Source organism: Lipotes vexillifer, unplaced genomic scaffold, assembly GCF_000442215.2.
Source record: "Lipotes vexillifer unplaced genomic scaffold, Lipotes_vexillifer_v1.1 scaffold1233, whole genome shotgun sequence".
NCBI classification, from domain to species: Eukaryota; Metazoa; Chordata; class Mammalia; order Artiodactyla; family Lipotidae; genus Lipotes; species Lipotes vexillifer.
Window position 1 is genome coordinate 719,629 of NW_006782167.1, and position 17,029 is coordinate 736,657.

General features: G+C 46.3%; 1 protein-coding gene across 1 annotated transcript in view; it reads left to right on the forward strand.

Annotated features, from left to right (window-relative positions):
- The first annotated feature begins 9,594 nt into the window (after nt 1–9,594).
- The window catches only part of DNAH9 (dynein axonemal heavy chain 9), a 301,371-nt gene continuing 293,936 nt past the window's right edge, over nt 9,595–17,029 (forward strand). The window contains 1 exon segment of the mRNA XM_007455019.1: nt 9,595–10,011. Coding sequence (XP_007455081.1) covers nt 9,595–10,011 — 417 coding nt within the window.

Sequence of the window (17,029 nt, forward strand, 5' to 3'; positions counted from 1 at the left end):
TGGGAAGCCGTGTCACCAAGAGAAAGTCAGTGTAGCAGTAAATTGAAATCATGTCAAAATTCAGCAGAAAGGGGAAGATGAAATACCAAATCCCAAGCATCTAAATCTCTCCCTCCAACTGTTACTTCTTACCACAAAATCTCAGAGAGAAATCCATGCAACAAGAAGAGAGCAAAGAATCATTTATGATTGTCTAGGGCCATGGAGAATTTTAGTGGACTCAGCTGGAACTCATGGACAGCTCTGTTTTCTCTAGTTAAGAGTTAGAGGCAGAATAAGAAAGAGGGGGAGATTCTTCTTAAGTCTAGGGCAGAGTTCGTTTAATCAGAATGCCCAGGTCTTATGAGACCTAGGTGACTCCATTTGAAGGTATGCCCCAGGTCAGCTTACAGTAACCACTGGGGAGAAAGATCTCAAAGGACTTAAGGCCAAATGGAGGAAAAAGATGGCCTCTCATTCTTTTAGAAAAGAACAACCAAAGGGCCCACATCACAAAGGGGATGAGGCACCCAGCAGGAACCACCTCACACCAGAGGGCCCACATCACAAAGAGGATGAGGAAACCAGAAGGAACCACCTCACACCAGAGGGGCCACATCACAAAAAGGTGAGGGCCCACAAGGGACCACCTCATACCAGAGGGCCCATATCACAAAGGGGATGGAACCACCTCACACAAAAGGGCCCACAAAAAAAAAAGAAAAAGAAAAAGAAAAGAACAGCTCCAGCCTCATCTTGTTTATCTAACCCAGTGAGTGACCATGACTCACAAGTGTGTAGGTTGGGCATTGGGGGTGGAGGGAAGATAGAAGAGTGCTGTGTAGACAGCCAAGGTGAAACTGAGTTGCTTGGCCCCTCTCCCCTGGGAGAAATCCCTGCCCTTGCGATTTCTCTGGACGTGTGAAGAAAGGGAGACCCTGGGGTTCACTTTGGACCGGGACCAAAAGGGAATTTGGTCAGTCCAGACCAAAGGTCCTCCTCTTTGGATTTTGGATGGGCATAGAGGATGAGAGTTAGTCTAGGAAGTTTCTGTGAGGGTCCATTCCCTCGGAGACCAGATATTCTCCTGTCTTCCTGTTAACTTCAGAACTCAACTCAAGCCTTTGGTCTTGATGTGGGCACTGGTGTCCTTTCCTTGGAAGGAGAGCAATCCAGTGTGAGGGAATTCCCGTGGGTTCTGTCTACACCCTCGCATGCTGCCCCACCGGCCTGCCAAATCGCTTCTGACCCCCATGAGGACCAGTGAGGTGAGCAGTTCACCCCTTGCAACTACTGTGATTGTCTCTTTGATTTTGCTTTGCTTTCAGAATCTGATGAAACAGTTCAAGCCCACACAGTGAAGATTAGGTTTACCCACCAGGCCAACCATCATCCTCTCTTCTATTTCTCCACAGACATTCAGCTTAGCTCTAACTCCAAATAAGCTCCTCAGATAGGGCTGCACAATATGTACCAGAAAACAATCTGGCCCAAATATATAAAGAAGCATCTTCAATTCAGAATGCTTGAATTTGTTGCCACCCTATGAGGTTTCACACGATGAACCTTGTTCCCATTAAAAGAGACAAAATATTCCTGCTTTCATATTTGCCAGGGTGCTCGTTTCCATATTTCCCAGGCACACTCATTTCTAAACCCTTGGAAAGATCCTCTTGGTGGATTACGTCTGTTATACCCTAGAAGTAACTTGGCCCATCTGGCTCTGCATCTCCTGTTAGGAGGAGGGTTGTCACCTAGAGTAAGAGAGTAGAAAAGAACTGAGATCCTCCTCTACCCTGGAGGCAAACGAGAACAATCAGGATAGTTATCTTTGCATATGAGAGCAAATAACAATGAGATAAAGAATCAAGGATCTTTTCTCTTGTCCTTAATTCCAGGTACCATGAAGTACAGACTTCATCTTGAAATCCCAACTCTTCCCCAGACGCCTCTTCATCCTACACCCACCTACGTGACCAGCTCAGTGGTGAACAGAATTTCCCAGATGTTTGATAATACATGTCCTACTTCATTCCATCATGCAGTCACGACTGAATATATATTTAGAAATTTTTGTAATCCCTTCCCACCAGAAGGGTCAGCACCCCAGGCCTCTTAGATGTAAGATTTCCTCTGAAATCAAGAGGACCATATCAGAGAACTAAAGTGAATGCCAAGCCCCAAGAATTCCTGCAATCACAAAAAAAGGAAAGAGCTGAGAAGGTGTGTTTCTGCAGCTTTCCTTGTTCTGCCCACCCGTTTCCTGGGGTGGAAAATGTACAGTTACACTTTATAGGTTATTATAATTAAATGGTGTGCGGAATTCGTTTTTTTTTTTTTAAAAATAGCTTCATCGACTCTTCACGGCATATTTTTGTAAGACAAGTCCACGTGAAAAGCAAGTGAGGATGGTTATTGTTTAGCATGTTTAATTAAGTATTTCTTTCACCCTTCTGGGAATTAAATATTGAATGGTGAAGAAACACAGGGTAATGTGCCCATGTTAATTTCTGGTTCGCTGCCTTGATTCAAAAGCAGTGTGAAAAGCAAGGGCTGAGTCTGTGATCTGGAGTCTTTATATAACAAACAAAGCGATTGAAGGGTCACCCCTCTCGTGTCCTATAGGAATCGTTCCAGGAAGAATCCCTTTCGTGTTTTCTCTCCTCAAGTGTCTCCCTGATGGATTCCTTCCCTGTTAACAGTTTACATCTTCATCTCGAAGAAATGTTTCTTTCCCTGCCAGCTGCATCAGTTGTGACTCATATGTAAGAGGGACAGAAAGCACAACTCAGACTGGCTGCCTGGGGAGAGCATATCTTTGCTCACATCAATGGAGAGTCCAGTGTAGGGGCTGCAGCTCAAACAGTGTCATCAGCAACTGCTTTCTCTTCTCCATTTCTTGCTCCATTTTCAGATGACCCTTCTCCTCATGGGGCCAAGGTGGCCCCATTAGCCCTGCCCTACATCCTCCTAGGTTCAGGTCCATGAGAAACTAGAATGGCATTATTTACCCCAACAGTCACACCAAAGCCTTGGGTCTGACTCTGCTGTTCTGATGGGATCACATGTCCATCATCAGATCGTTGACTGCCAATGGGGAATGGAATAATCCAATTAGCTTAGGCCAAGTCACATGCTTCAGCCCTAGAGTTGGGAATTGAGCCCTACCCGAAGTACCTGGGCTGGGGCTAGGAGGGTAGAAGGTGGTTCAGGGGGTGGGAGTAGTTCCCCAAAGAAAAAGTGGTGAACCAGAAGAAGGGTGAACAGATGCTGGGGGGAAAACACAAACAAATAGATAAACAAAACCGATGTCCGTTAAATCACCTTTCTGCTGGGGGAGCTGTTGTTGTTTTGTTTTTCTAAAGCTAAAAGCTAAAATTGTCTCATGATATCTTATTCCAAATCGTTTGTTATCAATCTGGCACCACTGTCCTTTACAAGGCAGGAAACTACATTTGTCAAAATCTCCTTCACTACATGTTTCTCTCTTAGAGTTCGCCTCGGAATGGAATTCACATGAGATTTGGAAGGTGGGGATGAGAGGGCTGCTGTTACACTTGGGTAGAGTTGCCAGATTTCACAAATAAAAATACAAGATACCCAGGTGAATTTCAGATAAATAATTTGGGGGCATAAGTATGTCTCATTTGCCCATGCAGCCTTATATGCACCACTTGGGACATACCGATACTAAAAGCTTATTCATTATTTATCTGAAATTCAAATTTTACCAGCAGCCTGTGTTTTGTCCGGCAATCTTATTTATCCTGGAGGACGCGGTTGCCAGGCTTGGTGCCTTTGCTGACCCTCCAAGAACCCCCTTTTTGTGGTTCTGCAGACATATGCTTTTGGAGATCTCTCCACGGGCTTCTGCTTTGCAGGTTCTGACACATGAATGCTATGGCTTCTTACACGTTGCCATGAACTGATCCACCCCTATATCCAGGCAGCAGAAGGAAACAGCATTTTGCCATTTCTAGGTAACTCAGTCACCTCTGATGTCTGTGTAGTTTTCAGGTTTCTTTCCTTTTACTCTTCTCTGGAGGGCTGGAAGTTCCTGAGGGCCTATATGCCTTCCAGACAGCAGGAGAGGGTGGCCATCTGTCCTTTGTACCATACACTGTCATCCACCAAGGCCTTTAGGCAGTACAGGTACCTGTTCTGTTTTCTGCCTCGGCCCGACCTCACAACTGGCCCTCTAAGCATTTCTGTCCTCCTCCTCCCAACCACTGTACAACGATCTTGGAAACAGTCAGTCCGTATCCCTGAACCTGCTAGGTCAAGGCAGCATTGACAGGCTGCCCTCCAGTTACTCTCCTTCAATCCTGCCCTCATCCACTGCTGCTCTAACTCCAGGCACCAGGTTGGATAAGGGCTTCTCCATGTGTGTGCAGTTTCCCAGGTCTTCCGTGGGGAGCCAGGCTCAAGTGTCCCTTCTCCTGGACACCCAAGTATGTCTGTAGTAGCTGTCATGTCATGCCCTACCTTGAACTCTCCTGAAATTGTCAAGAACTCTACAGTCATAGCCAAGTTGTCCTCCACTTTGCCTCCCCAGCCTCGTCCTCCCCATCCTAGAAAGAGTTCTTATTCTTCCTTTTAAGGATATCTGCTTATCAGATCGCCAAGCGCTCTGATCCACCTACAGCCTAGCATTTACATTCTAACCTCTTCATCCTCCAGACTCTGCCCTGTATATTCAAAGCCAAGCTCTTGGAATTAAACCAAACAAGCAACACAGCATAAACCTTTTCTCCCTCTTAAGTGCTTGGCTCTTACAATAAAAGAAAAGAAATAGCTTGGTTTTCACCGCTATTGTCTCTGTTCTGTATTTAAAAACTATTGAGAAATTCAAAGGGCTGTTTCAGGCTGTAGCCACAATCCCAAGGCATTTCATGTCAATAAGCCACCGAGTAAAGAGCCACAGGGCAACATCCAAACATATAGGAATGGAAAACCTCAATTACAATTTCAAAACGCATCCCCTACTTGTAATTGTTAGCACACTCCATCGGTTTACATTACCAGAAAACCAGACCAGAGAGTGCAAATGGAAAATAAGTAACAGTCAAAGATTCCATAGAACAATCTGTCCTGCTGTGAAGAAACACGTCATTATGAGAACCAAGTGGGCTCTCATAATTTCAGGCAAAAATCAATTTAATGGGACATTACCTATATCCTAAAACATTTTTTTAAATCACAAAAATAAAAAGGGAGAAAAAAGTTCCTTAAACAATCATGTGGTTTCAAAATGTTACCTACAAAGGAACAAAAATCAAGCTCGCTTCATACTTCTCTCCAACACTGCATTTCAGAAAACAGTGGAACAGTTTTTACAGACCTTTGAGAAGAACACAGGTATTATCCTAAAATGTTATATCTCCCTAGCTCTGGGCTGGAGATATGGGTTTGAGGGCCATTAGTATAAAGGAAAGAATCGCTGCCTTGGATGGGTGAGTTCATCCAAGGAGAGATTTTAAAGTGAGAGGACCAGAAGCTCTGAGAGACGTCCAAGCAACACTTAGATGGAAAGGATGGGCAAAAAGGGAGTAGTCGGAGAATGAGAGGAAGTGCCCGAGAGGAGGACACTTGTCATGGAAGCTAAGAGACTAGTGAATCTGGAATCTCCTGGGTTGAACAGAGCCAAGAAGTAAAGTAAGATAGGGCTGATAAGAAAGAAGTCACCAGTAATAGACCTAATATAAAATTTGTAAAATTGGTCAATCACCATTTTAAAGATGTCTGATGTGTAATTTCAGAAATCTAATGAATTATTAGCATTTATTCCCAGTAACTGAAATGAACTCCCCACAACACTCAAGAGTATAAGAAATGACACATCCTTTTTTATAATTGTGAAGTATATCATACATACAAATAAGTACAGAATGTATATGTACAGTTTAAGATGAATGATAAAATGAAAATAACCTGGCTTATGCCAGGTTATTTCTTAACCCCATAACCTGGCTTATGCCAGGTTATTTCTTAACCTGGCATAAGCCAGGTTAAGAAATAAAACATTACCAGGGGCTCCCGTGTGCCCCTCACCATCCCATGCCTCTCTGTCCCCAACAAGAAGGGATCAAAATCTGAATTTCGTGATAATCACCCACTTACTTTTCTCTAGATGACTACATATGTATATCTGCCTGAAAAAAATATTCTTTGTTTCATTTGGTTTGAAACTTCTAATAAATATACTCTAATGTACTCATCTGTAACTTGCCCTTTTTGTACAACATTATGCTTTTGAGATTCATCCTGTTGATGCATACGACTACAGTCCTTTCATTTTCACTGCTGTATAGTATTGTATTCTATGAATAGTATATACCGTAATTTATTTATCCATTCTATCATGGATGAACACTTGGTTTGTTTCCCATAATTTTGCTATTATGCACAATGTAACAATCAATATTCTTACGTGTATCTCCGGGATGGAGCCCCAAGTAGCCTGGACTCTCCTTCCACACATGTATCCAATATATCTGCCCATGAGTGTCTGACATCTTCACTTAGGGCATTCAAGGTGGCTGAGAGGAGACCATTCTAACAATGCATGCATGTTCTTTGAATTAAAAGTTCATCATTATTTTCAAATATTTGATACAGAAAGGTTGATTTAGATTCATTATCCATTAGCAGCATCCCAAGAAATCTCAACATAACGTTTGTCAAGGAAGAAAAGAAGAGCTGTTAAGATTCTGTAAATATAATGTCAACTGTTCACTTGTGAATAATTGTAAAAGGCTTTAAATTTTGCACTACCTGCTCGTGTGAACACAACTTGTCAATGATGACTATCCAGAATTTAAAGAGATCATTATTTAAAAGTGTTGAACAGGAATTATGCCTAGTCATTTCAAGCAAAAAATCTGATATACAAAATGCAATGCTCATGGAAGCAAGTTCAAGTTTCGAATTTAAAAAATGGCAATCATTTCATCTGAACAATTACACAAATTTAATATCTTCCTTAACACCTCTTGCAGTAGCCAGCCTCTCAGAGAGCACCCAAGGATTCTTCTTCCCTGGTATTCACATCCTGGTGTAGTTCTCTTTCACAATGAATAAGGTGAACGTCTGTAACTAATGGGATTTTTGCAGAAATGACAGTGTGACCTCCAAGCCTAGGTCATAACAGACATTGGGGCTTGTCTTGCTCTCAGATCACCTGGTCTAGGGGAAGGCAGCCAGGGTGTTATGAAGACATTTAAGCGCCCAATGGAGAGCTCCACATGCTGAGAAACTGAAGCCTCCTGCTGACAGTCAGCACTGACTTGCCAGCCACGCTAATGAGCTACCTTGGAAGTGGTTCCTCCAACCCCAGTCAAGCTTTCAGATGACGTAACCCCTGATAACATCTTGTCTGAAACATTATGAGACATCATGAGCCAGAACCACCCAGCTAAACTGCTCCCATCTTCCTGACCCACCATAAACTATGTGAGATAATAAGTGTCCATTGCTATTTTAAGCTGCTACCTTTTGGGGTAATTTGTTACACAGCAATAGATAACTAACACACTTGTAACTTTTATTTTTCATACCATAGTTACACAATAGAAAGACAATATCAGTTGTTTTCAATAAGTCCCATATAGATGCCTCCCAAATCTCTTTCTACAATGGAGATTAAGGTGTGGTGCGGGAGAAAAAAAAGCAAAAGCTGACATTGCCAGTGTCCAGTAGCCTTCACTCTCAGACACCTTCAAGTCATCTCCACAGGCTCCTGTGTTTCTGTGTTGGGGCAAAGGGACAAAGAGGATGTAGGGCAGATAGGTCATGGTGAGGGTGGCAGAAACTGTATTTGAAGAGATTATAGGAACTTAATGGCCCTGAATTCACTCTATACACAAAATATGAGCAGGATTGACACATCTGGAATCCCCAAGCACTAAAACGATAAGGATGCCTTCCTATATGCAAAATAAAAACTCTGCAAAACTAGGATATGTGTAAGAAGCCCCCAACATTTCTATTTTTCCCTGATGTTTTTTTGAAATGTCAACTATCAAATCCATCTTAAAAATTGTTTTAGTACCTCTGCTTTGTCCATTTACTCATAGTTGGTCTGCCTACAGTTTAATCCAGAACTGACAAAACACTCTCTACAAACAGAAAGATTCACGTTGTAAGGTGGACACTCTTCATCACAGCACCTCCTGTGCCCCAGTTATTATTAAATCAATCATTTTACCTTCTAGCTACTGGCTTTTCCTGAGGGGCTCTTATTAGCTAAGCTGCCTTTAATAAGTGCTTATTCTGTTAATATTCCTTTGAAGCCCATTCTAAATGTTCTTTTTACCCAGAAACTCTGCAGTCTCTGATTGGTGACTAAAATCAGGGTGGTAGGGCAGAGAGGAGCTCATTTCAGAACTGCAGGCCTCCTGCTGCCCGAATTGTCCCTTTCCTTGTCCCATTCTCACCTTACATGCATGCAAAGGGCCAAGCTATTTATATCCTGAGCATGGAGAAGGACTCAGCAGGTGACAGATGCTAATTTCTGAGGTCAGGAAAGGTGCTTCACATTATCCCTTTTTGAAGACAAGATGCAGACAAAGGGCAGGACAGGGAGGCTCTGAACATCCTACATATTGAATAGTGCTTTGCTGCATTTAAGAACTCATTGCTGCCATACTCATGGAAATCAGTGATCTCATAGTTTTAGCCCCCATTTTTCAGATTAAGCACACACTCAAGGCATGAACAAAGCAGGCCAGTAAAACTATTTTATTTTCTTATAATTGATATTAAAATTATGAAGCTAAGCTGTCTAATATGACAGCTACTAGCCACATGTGACTATTTAATTTTAAATTAATTAAAATGAAAATGAAAAAGCCAGTTCCCTAGTAGCACAGCACATTCTAAATGCTCAGTAGCCACATAAGCACTGTTATAAAATATTTCAGTTATCATGAAAAAGAAATAAAAATTTGATTGGGGGGCTTCCCTGGTGGCGCAGTGGTTGAAAGTCCGCCTGCCGATGCAGGGGACACGGGTTTGTGCCCCGGTCCGGGAGGATCCCACATGCCGCGGAGCAGCTGGGCTCGTGAGCCATGGCCCCTGAGCCTGCGCATCCGGAGCCTGTGCTCCGCAACGGGAGAGAGCCACAACAGTGAGAGGCCCGCGTACCGCCAAAAAAAAAAAAAAAAAAATTTTTTTGATTGATTTCCCTTACATCTATTTTGTGATTTGACATTGTTTTTAACTTTGAATTACACATTTTGGGAGTAGGTGGGAGAACCATAATACTTTCAGTGTCAGGACACCTCTAAAGAGTTTAATGTGACCTTAGCCAGCACGCTCCTTAGCAGCATTTATATCCTTGATCTCCCCTCCATGCGCTTCATCCATAAACATGGCCCCGAACAGTCACCCACGAGCACCTCTAATCCACGAGTGCAGACGCGAAACCTGAGCCTCTGCTGGTTTCCTAGCAACAGCGACGCGACCCCGCCCCTTACCCCCGCCGTGCCTCTCCTACCTTATTGGACCGGAGTGGGCGGGAACAGTAGTCAAGTGTCCAATAGGAGGGGAGCGGAGGAGGGAGTCCTGACCGCGTCCCGGTCGCCCGGGAAACCTCCGCAGGCAGGTTAGCGCGCGATGCCGAGCGCCGAGGAGCTTCCCGCGCGGGCTGAGGAGAACGCGGACTGGGAGCCCGGCGCCGACCCGCGGCTGCGACTCCTGGGGGCCTACGTGGCCCGGAGCCTGCGGCCGGCTGCGGGCGCATGGGAGCGCTGCGCGGGCTCGGCCGAGGCGAGGCAACTGCTGCATGCCTTCCTGGGCCGCGGGGCCGCGGAGGAGCCGCGGCCGCTGCTGGTGGTGCGGCCCGGGCCCGGGGGCCTGGCGGTGCGCGCGGGGCTGGACGCGGGACCCGAGGCCGGCGCGCCTCGTGCTAAGGGGCTTTTTTGCCTGCGCACCAGGCCCGAGCCGCCGGGGCCCGACAGCCTCCGCGGAGCAGTGCTGTGCGGGGACCTGCCCGCCACGCCGCTGGAGCATCTGGCAGCGCTCTTCTCCGAGGTGAGGGTGGGTCGGTGGCCCCGCGCTGGCTGCAGCTGGGAGGCGGAGGGGAGGAGGAGGCGGGGCCTGCGGGGCGGGGCCGTGGGAGAGGAGACTGTAGCTGAGCTCAAGGAGTTAAGAATAAAGTGGGATGGGCCGGCGGGCCGAGCTGGCGGGAAACTAGGACCCTGGGCTGCCCCCTGAGATGTGGAGGCGAGCTGTGAAATGGCAGCTGCGGGAAATCTGAGCAGGGGCTTGGTCCGAGTCAGGCCATCGCGGGGGACTTGCTTCATTCCTGGTCTGCGTTCAGGCTGAAGTCAAGGCTAGGCTGGATTCTGAGGAGGGCCTGGGTCCTGACCTCTTTTTGAGGCGCCGTTTCTGAATCCCCCCTGTAAGCTGGCATTGCAAAAGCCCGGGAGTGGGGGCTTGCCTGGTGGCGCAGTGGTTGAGAGTCTGCCTGCCAGTGCAGGGGACACGGGTTCGGGCCCTGGTCCCGGGCGATCCCACATGCCGCGGAGCAACTAGGCCTGTCAGCCACAACTACTGAGCCTGCGTGTCTGGAGCCTGTGCTCCGCAAGAGAGGCCGCGACAGAGAGAGGCCCGCGCACCGCGATGAAGAGTGGCCCCCGCTCACCGCAACTAGAGAAAGCCCTCGCACAGAAACGGAGACCCAACACAGCCAAATAAAAAAGTAAATAAATTTATTTTTTTAAAGCCCGGGAATGGTGGACCCGGGGGCATTTCCTATGAGTCAGTGAGGTGAAGGAGGTGAAGGGCTCTCCACGCTCTTTACTTCTGGAGAAGACTTAAAAAGGAGAGGTGGCTTGGTTTTGATTTTCGTGGCCTTCATGAACCAGAGGTCACCCCTGTGCCCAGGTAAGAAGTTGAGGCATCCAGTTGGAAATGTCCAGCAGGCATTTGGAGGGGCCGGCCTGGAGCGCAGGAAGGAAGGTCTCCCCGGATATGGATTGTGGAGTGCTTTGGTGGCACCACAGCAGAAGCCGCCGGAGTGCAGGGGTGCCCGGGAGAGATTCTTGGGACGCTTAGACCTTTCTGGAATAGGAGTGAACGCCCCTGGAAGTTGGGTGTGTGTGCTCCTGGAGGCTTGATGCTCTGCTGTGATGTTTCCTGTCACGGGTGCTGTGGGGAACACCAGAGAAATAAAGACAAGATCCCACCTGTGAAATTCACCATATATATAATCTTCAAAGCTAGTGTGACTGAGGTGGAGACAGACCTTACCTAAAGTTGGCACCAGTGCTAGCATTGGGTCCTGGAGGCTCCCTGATGCATCAGGTGTTTGGCCTTCGGTTGCTTCATGAGGAGGCTTTGGGGAGGGGGAGTTCCAGAGAAGGGTCTGGGGTGACAGAGGAGCTCTAGGGGACCCAGGGAAGCTAGGTTTCTCAGTAGATATGGAAGTATTTCAGTATTTTAATAACCGAATGGCTTTACTGCTGTGTGTTGTCTGAACAGCATCCCTGCAGGAATCCAAGCTTGGATCAAATTCCCTCATGAAAGGTGATGATAGGAAGTGCTTGAAAACAAACTTATGGTTACCAAAGGGGAAAGGGGGAGAGGGATAAATTGGGAGACTGGGGTTCACAGATACACACCACTCTATATAAAATAGATAACCAACAAGGACCTACTGTGTAGCACAGGGAACTCTACTCAATATCTTGTAATAACCTATAATGGAGAAGAATCTAAGAAAGAATATATATATAACTGAATCACTTTGCTGTACACCTGAAATTAACACACTGTAAATCAACTATATCTTAACAAAAATATTTTTAAAACTTTAAAAAAAATTGAAAAAGAAAAGAAAACAAAATGCGAAATAGGTGAATAGATTTTAATTTACAGAATAAAGACAATGTTTATTGATATGGAAAAAAAAAAAGGGGCTGTTGGGTTCCGAGGACAGAGATATGCGTGTGGTCTGAGAGCCCTGCTTCACCTCCAGCGCTGAACTGGCTCCTGAACAAGGAGAAGGATTAGAATAAATAGAGAGCAGGGTAACTTTCAAGGTCTGGGGAGCAGACTGAACAAAGGTTCCGAGATGGAGCTACACCTAGTGTATGTAGAGGGCAGCGGGTCCATCTCAGAGTGGCGTCATGGCCAAGGAAAGGCAATTCAGCGAGTGAAAGTAATTTTAAAACACCTCAGACTCTTAAATGTTCAAGAATTTTTATCGGTGCATTGAAACAGGCTGGAAACAAACTGAATGTTCATCTGTAGGGGACTGGGTGAACGAATTAAGGTCCGTCTATAATTAAAAGTAATGATTGATAATGGGACCGTTCTTAAGATAATTTTATTTTTATGGTGGCATAAAAAACCCACATAAAATTCACTCTCTCAGCAGTTTCCAAGCGTACAGCACAACACTGTCAACCTCATGCACATCATTGCGTGGCAGATCCCCAGAACCGTCCCCCCATCCTGCATGGTTGAAACTCTACGCTCACTGAACAACTCCCACCTGTCCCCCGCCTCAGCCCCTGGCAGCCACATTCTACTTTCTGTGTCTATGAATTTGACCACGCTTGGGACCTCACGTAAGTGGAATCATGACGTATTTGTCTTTTTGTGACTGGCTTACTTCACTCAGCATAATGTCCTCAAAGAGGTTCATTCTCAAGGTAGCATGTGACAGAATTTCCTTCCTTTTTAAGACTGAATAGTATCCCATTGTATGTATATATACCACCTTTTCTTTATCCCATTCATCCATGGATGGACATTTAGGTTCCTTTCACCTCTTGGCTATTGTGGATAATGCTGCAATTTAAGATAATTTTTTTTAAAGGTTTAGAACTGTATGTATAGTATGCTACCGTTTCTGCTAAAAAAGAGAAAGGAGGGAGGGAGGAAAAACATTCATTTACAGAGTAATCCACAGGCCCAAGGAACTGGGCGACTCAGGGAGGTACAGGGGTAGGTAGAAGACTTACTTTCTACTGTCATGCTTGTGTACTTTAAAAAGTTGCACCACATAAATGTGTTATCTGTTTTAAAAATCTAATAATAAAATAATAAATAAATATAATAAATAAAAATAAATATAATAAATAATAAAAATAAAACAATTTATTTTTAAAACACCTCGAGGCCTTTACTTGCGTTTCTCAAAACCTCTAACAGCAGTTCTTGGGCCATGCAACCACTGCCGTCCCATCCGCTTTTTTCACACACCCTGAAGCTGATCCAGAGCCACTTCAGGGCCCTGCACCCCTCCCACTCATGGATCAGCCCCTGGCTGCATGCTCCCCTGGTCCAAAATATCCCACCTGGATGAGAAAAGTATTCTTTGTTGGTGGGGGTGGGGTGTGGGGGGGGGTGATATTAACGAAGGAATGAAGCTATAAATTTTAACTTTTCTGTCCCATTACACTAGCACAAGGTAAAAAGCAAATGCATCCAGGAAATGTTTCCAAGGGAGAATTGCCAGAATTTAGAAATCAGCCCTCCTGTTCCCTTTCTTCCTCCTCCCAGTCCCTTCATTCACTGCTGCCAGGTTCCTTTTCCTAGAGCTCTGGAACTTGGATGCTGTTTTGAAGTTTGGGGTTTTGGAGAGGGAGTGTCACCCACCCTTTCTAATCAGGTGTCCAGTCGGGTGGACCCCCAACTGGGTCCTTCCGTTGCCCAGTGCCAGCTGGTGCCAAATGAAGGAAACCAGGTCCAGCAGAGCAGAAACTTTATTCTTTAACCAAGGAATGGAGAAGGGGGAAGCTCCTGCTCTGAAAACGCCACCTCCTTCCCGGGTGAGGAGAGGGAGGCCTTGTACAGAGCCCGGTGAACAGCAAGGGCGGGGCGGGGCAGGAGGAGCGGGCATGCGCAGAACCTCCGTGCGTGCGTCGGGAGCGCCTCTCCTCGAGCGTCGCGACGCCTCTGCGTGTGCATGCCCTGCCGCCATCTTGGACTATTCCGCTGCCCTCAGGTACTGCGGTTTTCCTTCCTTGCCGTTTCCATAGCCTCTGCCTTAGTTTCCCTTAAGCCAGTGCAGCGGTGGGCGTAGGTAGATGGGTTGTTGAGGGCCGAAGAAGGGAGGCTGTAGGTTTGTTTCCGGTAAAAGTGTGGGTCCTTTTCCCCGTGAGAGGAGCATGGGATTCGGAGTCTGGGGGACCCGGGTTCCAGTGCTGGTTCTGTCGCGTTCGGTGGGGATGGTGTGAGCACGCTAGCTCACCTCTGTCAGGATCGAAGCACCTTGTAGGCTTGTCGTGAAATTTAAAATAACCGATCAGGACGCTTGGAATAGAGTGTGTTAGCATCACTGAGTGCAAGCCTGTAGTGCTCGTCGCACGGCAGGCTGATAAATCGAGAGAGGAGGTGTTGGGGCAAAGAATAGTGGCTTTAGTCGGAATGCCAGCAGCCCAAGAAGATGGTGGGCTGGTAGAACCATCTTCCCTGAGGTAGAATTCAAGCTTCTTTTGTACTAAAGCGGGGGAGCAGGTGTGGCTGGTATTACAAACTTGTTGGCGCTTGAATTCTTTGTTCTTGCAGCTGTTCACAAAGTTCTGGTCACAGTGTAAACCTCCAACAGGACAATTGTTATTCTCTGTTCTGCAACTTTTTGTTGACACCTTTAAAGGTCAAGCCTGGGAGGCAAAACCTTGGGAATAGGCTGTCATGTGTGTTTCAGGCTCTACGCAACATCCTTTTACAGAGATGCAGAGCCAGCGTGATTAAGACAGGAAACAAAGCACAACGGTAAGAGCTAAAGGAATAGATACAACGTGGAGTCAGGTTGGTTCTCTGTTAACATTAGTTGTAGGTTTTCCCTAAAGGACAAGAATTACTGTGACTCTACATCCCCCTTAAAAGCTTCCTCACTTCCTGTCACCCACTCTTGTCACTTTGCTCTAACCCAAACTCATCTCTCCCCAAAGACTCAGCCTTTCTGCTTCTGAGGTGAGACAGGCATCCTTGCTCCTCTTTGCTCCTTCTCGATTCAAGTGGAAAACAGTCCAGTTTGAATCTGATGCCTTTAGACAAAGCCACCGTCTCCCCTCATTGCTGTGTCATAAATTGATAGCACTGCCCTCGTTTCCCCACGGCTGGGTTCCTGCTCACTGTGACTCTCCCCCAGCGTTGCTCCCGTCTTAACACGTGGCTGTTTCAATAGACACATAAGTGATCCTTCATTAACCCGGCCTCTGGGCCCCTTGAACCTTCCTCCTCCGCTGACCTTGTCGCCCTTCCTATCTTAACCACCCCTTCCCGTGCTGTTCCCAGTCCTTGCATTACCAGACCACGCCCTGGTGATCCAATTCCAGGCACCTCTTTCTCTGACCCTACTCCTGTCTTTCCGGCTCACTCTCCCCAGCAGCCCCCTACCACAAGCCTGTGACCCTGCTGGGACCTGCAGTCCGTTGATCCTGCCGCCTGCCCTCTGTCCATCCTCCACACCCACATCCTTCCCCCCTTACCCAGCTCAAGTGCTCCATCATTATCATCATGGCCTCTGTCTCGCTTTGTCGTACGTCTTTGGCAAAACCATAAATCTGGTGAACTCCAACTCCCTGCCTACTGTATACCCGCCGTCGTGAAGCTGAGCAGAAATATCTAGACTGCGTGTCTAGTCTTGCTTTGTCCTATCCTTTTCCTCACTCGTCAGGCTCTTACCCCCACATTGCATGGAAAAGAAAGAGTTGTCAACGTCGCCAGTGACCTCTACTTGTCTGAATCACATGGCCATGTTTCAGTCTTTTTCCTGCTTGACCTGTGAGCAGCCTTTGGCACAGCTCATGGTGACCCTGTCCTCCTGGAAGCACTTTCTTCACTTGGCTTTCAGGTCACCAGTCTTCTGGTTTCCTTCTCTCACCATCACCATTTCTATTTCCTCTGTTGGTACCACCCCTGCTTCTTGCTAACTTGCTAACATTGGAGAGCCCTTGGGCTCATTCCTTGGGCATCTTCTCTGTATATACTCAGTTCCTTGGGGGGGCACTCATTCCCTTTCAGAATCTTATGAGTCATCTCATCTCCGTCTACCAGATTTGTTATCTCCAGACTTTTCTTCTCTGAGCTCCCAACTACCAAATCTGACTGCCTATTCAGTGTCCCTGCTTAGAAGTTCAGTAGATTTATCAAATTCTAACGTGTCCAAGAACCTACGCCCAATTCTTCCCACAGAACTTAACTCCACCATTATTCTTCCCCACGTCAGCTATGGCGGTTCCCTTCTTCCTGGTGCCCAAGTCCCAAACCTTGGAATCATCCTGACTCCTTTTTACTCACACGACTAATCCATTAAGAAATCATTTTGGCTGAGCCTTCAAAATTTATGTAGAATTGGACCATTTCTTAGTATCTCCTCTATTCTGCCCTGTGCCAAGCCACTGTCTTCTGTATTATAGCAATAACTTGCTAGCCAATCTCTTTTTCCACTTTTGCCCCCGAGAGTCTATTCTCAACACAGTAGCTGGAGCGATCCTATTAAAAACAGATGTCAGACCATGTTGGTCCTTTGCTCAGAACCCTTCAATGATTTACATTCCTCAGAGTAAAAATCAAAATCCCACAGGCAGGGCTGCATGTGATCTGACCCCTTTTACTCACCCCTACTCTTCTTGCCAGTCCTGTCCCCGTTTCACTGACCTCCACACTGCTCCTTGATCACACTAGGCATGCTCCCACTTCAGGGCCTTTGCACTGGCTGTTCCTTCTACCCTCAATATACTTCCCCCAAGGGTCTGCACAACACTCTCCCTATCCTCCCCAGTCTTTGTTCAAATGTTACCTTCTCCATGAGATCTGCACCAATCACTCTGTTTACCATTACATCACTTCCAGCCCACCTGTTTCATTTTTTTCCACAGAACTTATGGTTTATTGACTGTCTCTTCCCTAGAATATAAACTTCATCAAGTCAGGAATCTTCATCTGCTTTGTTCACTGATGTACCTTCCAAGCACCTAGAACAGTGCTAGCATGTGGTAGACTCTTGATAAATATTCATTGAGAATATTCATTTCATAGAAAGTTCATGTTCACTCTTTTTCTATCACTGAAAACCCTCCAAAATGCACCC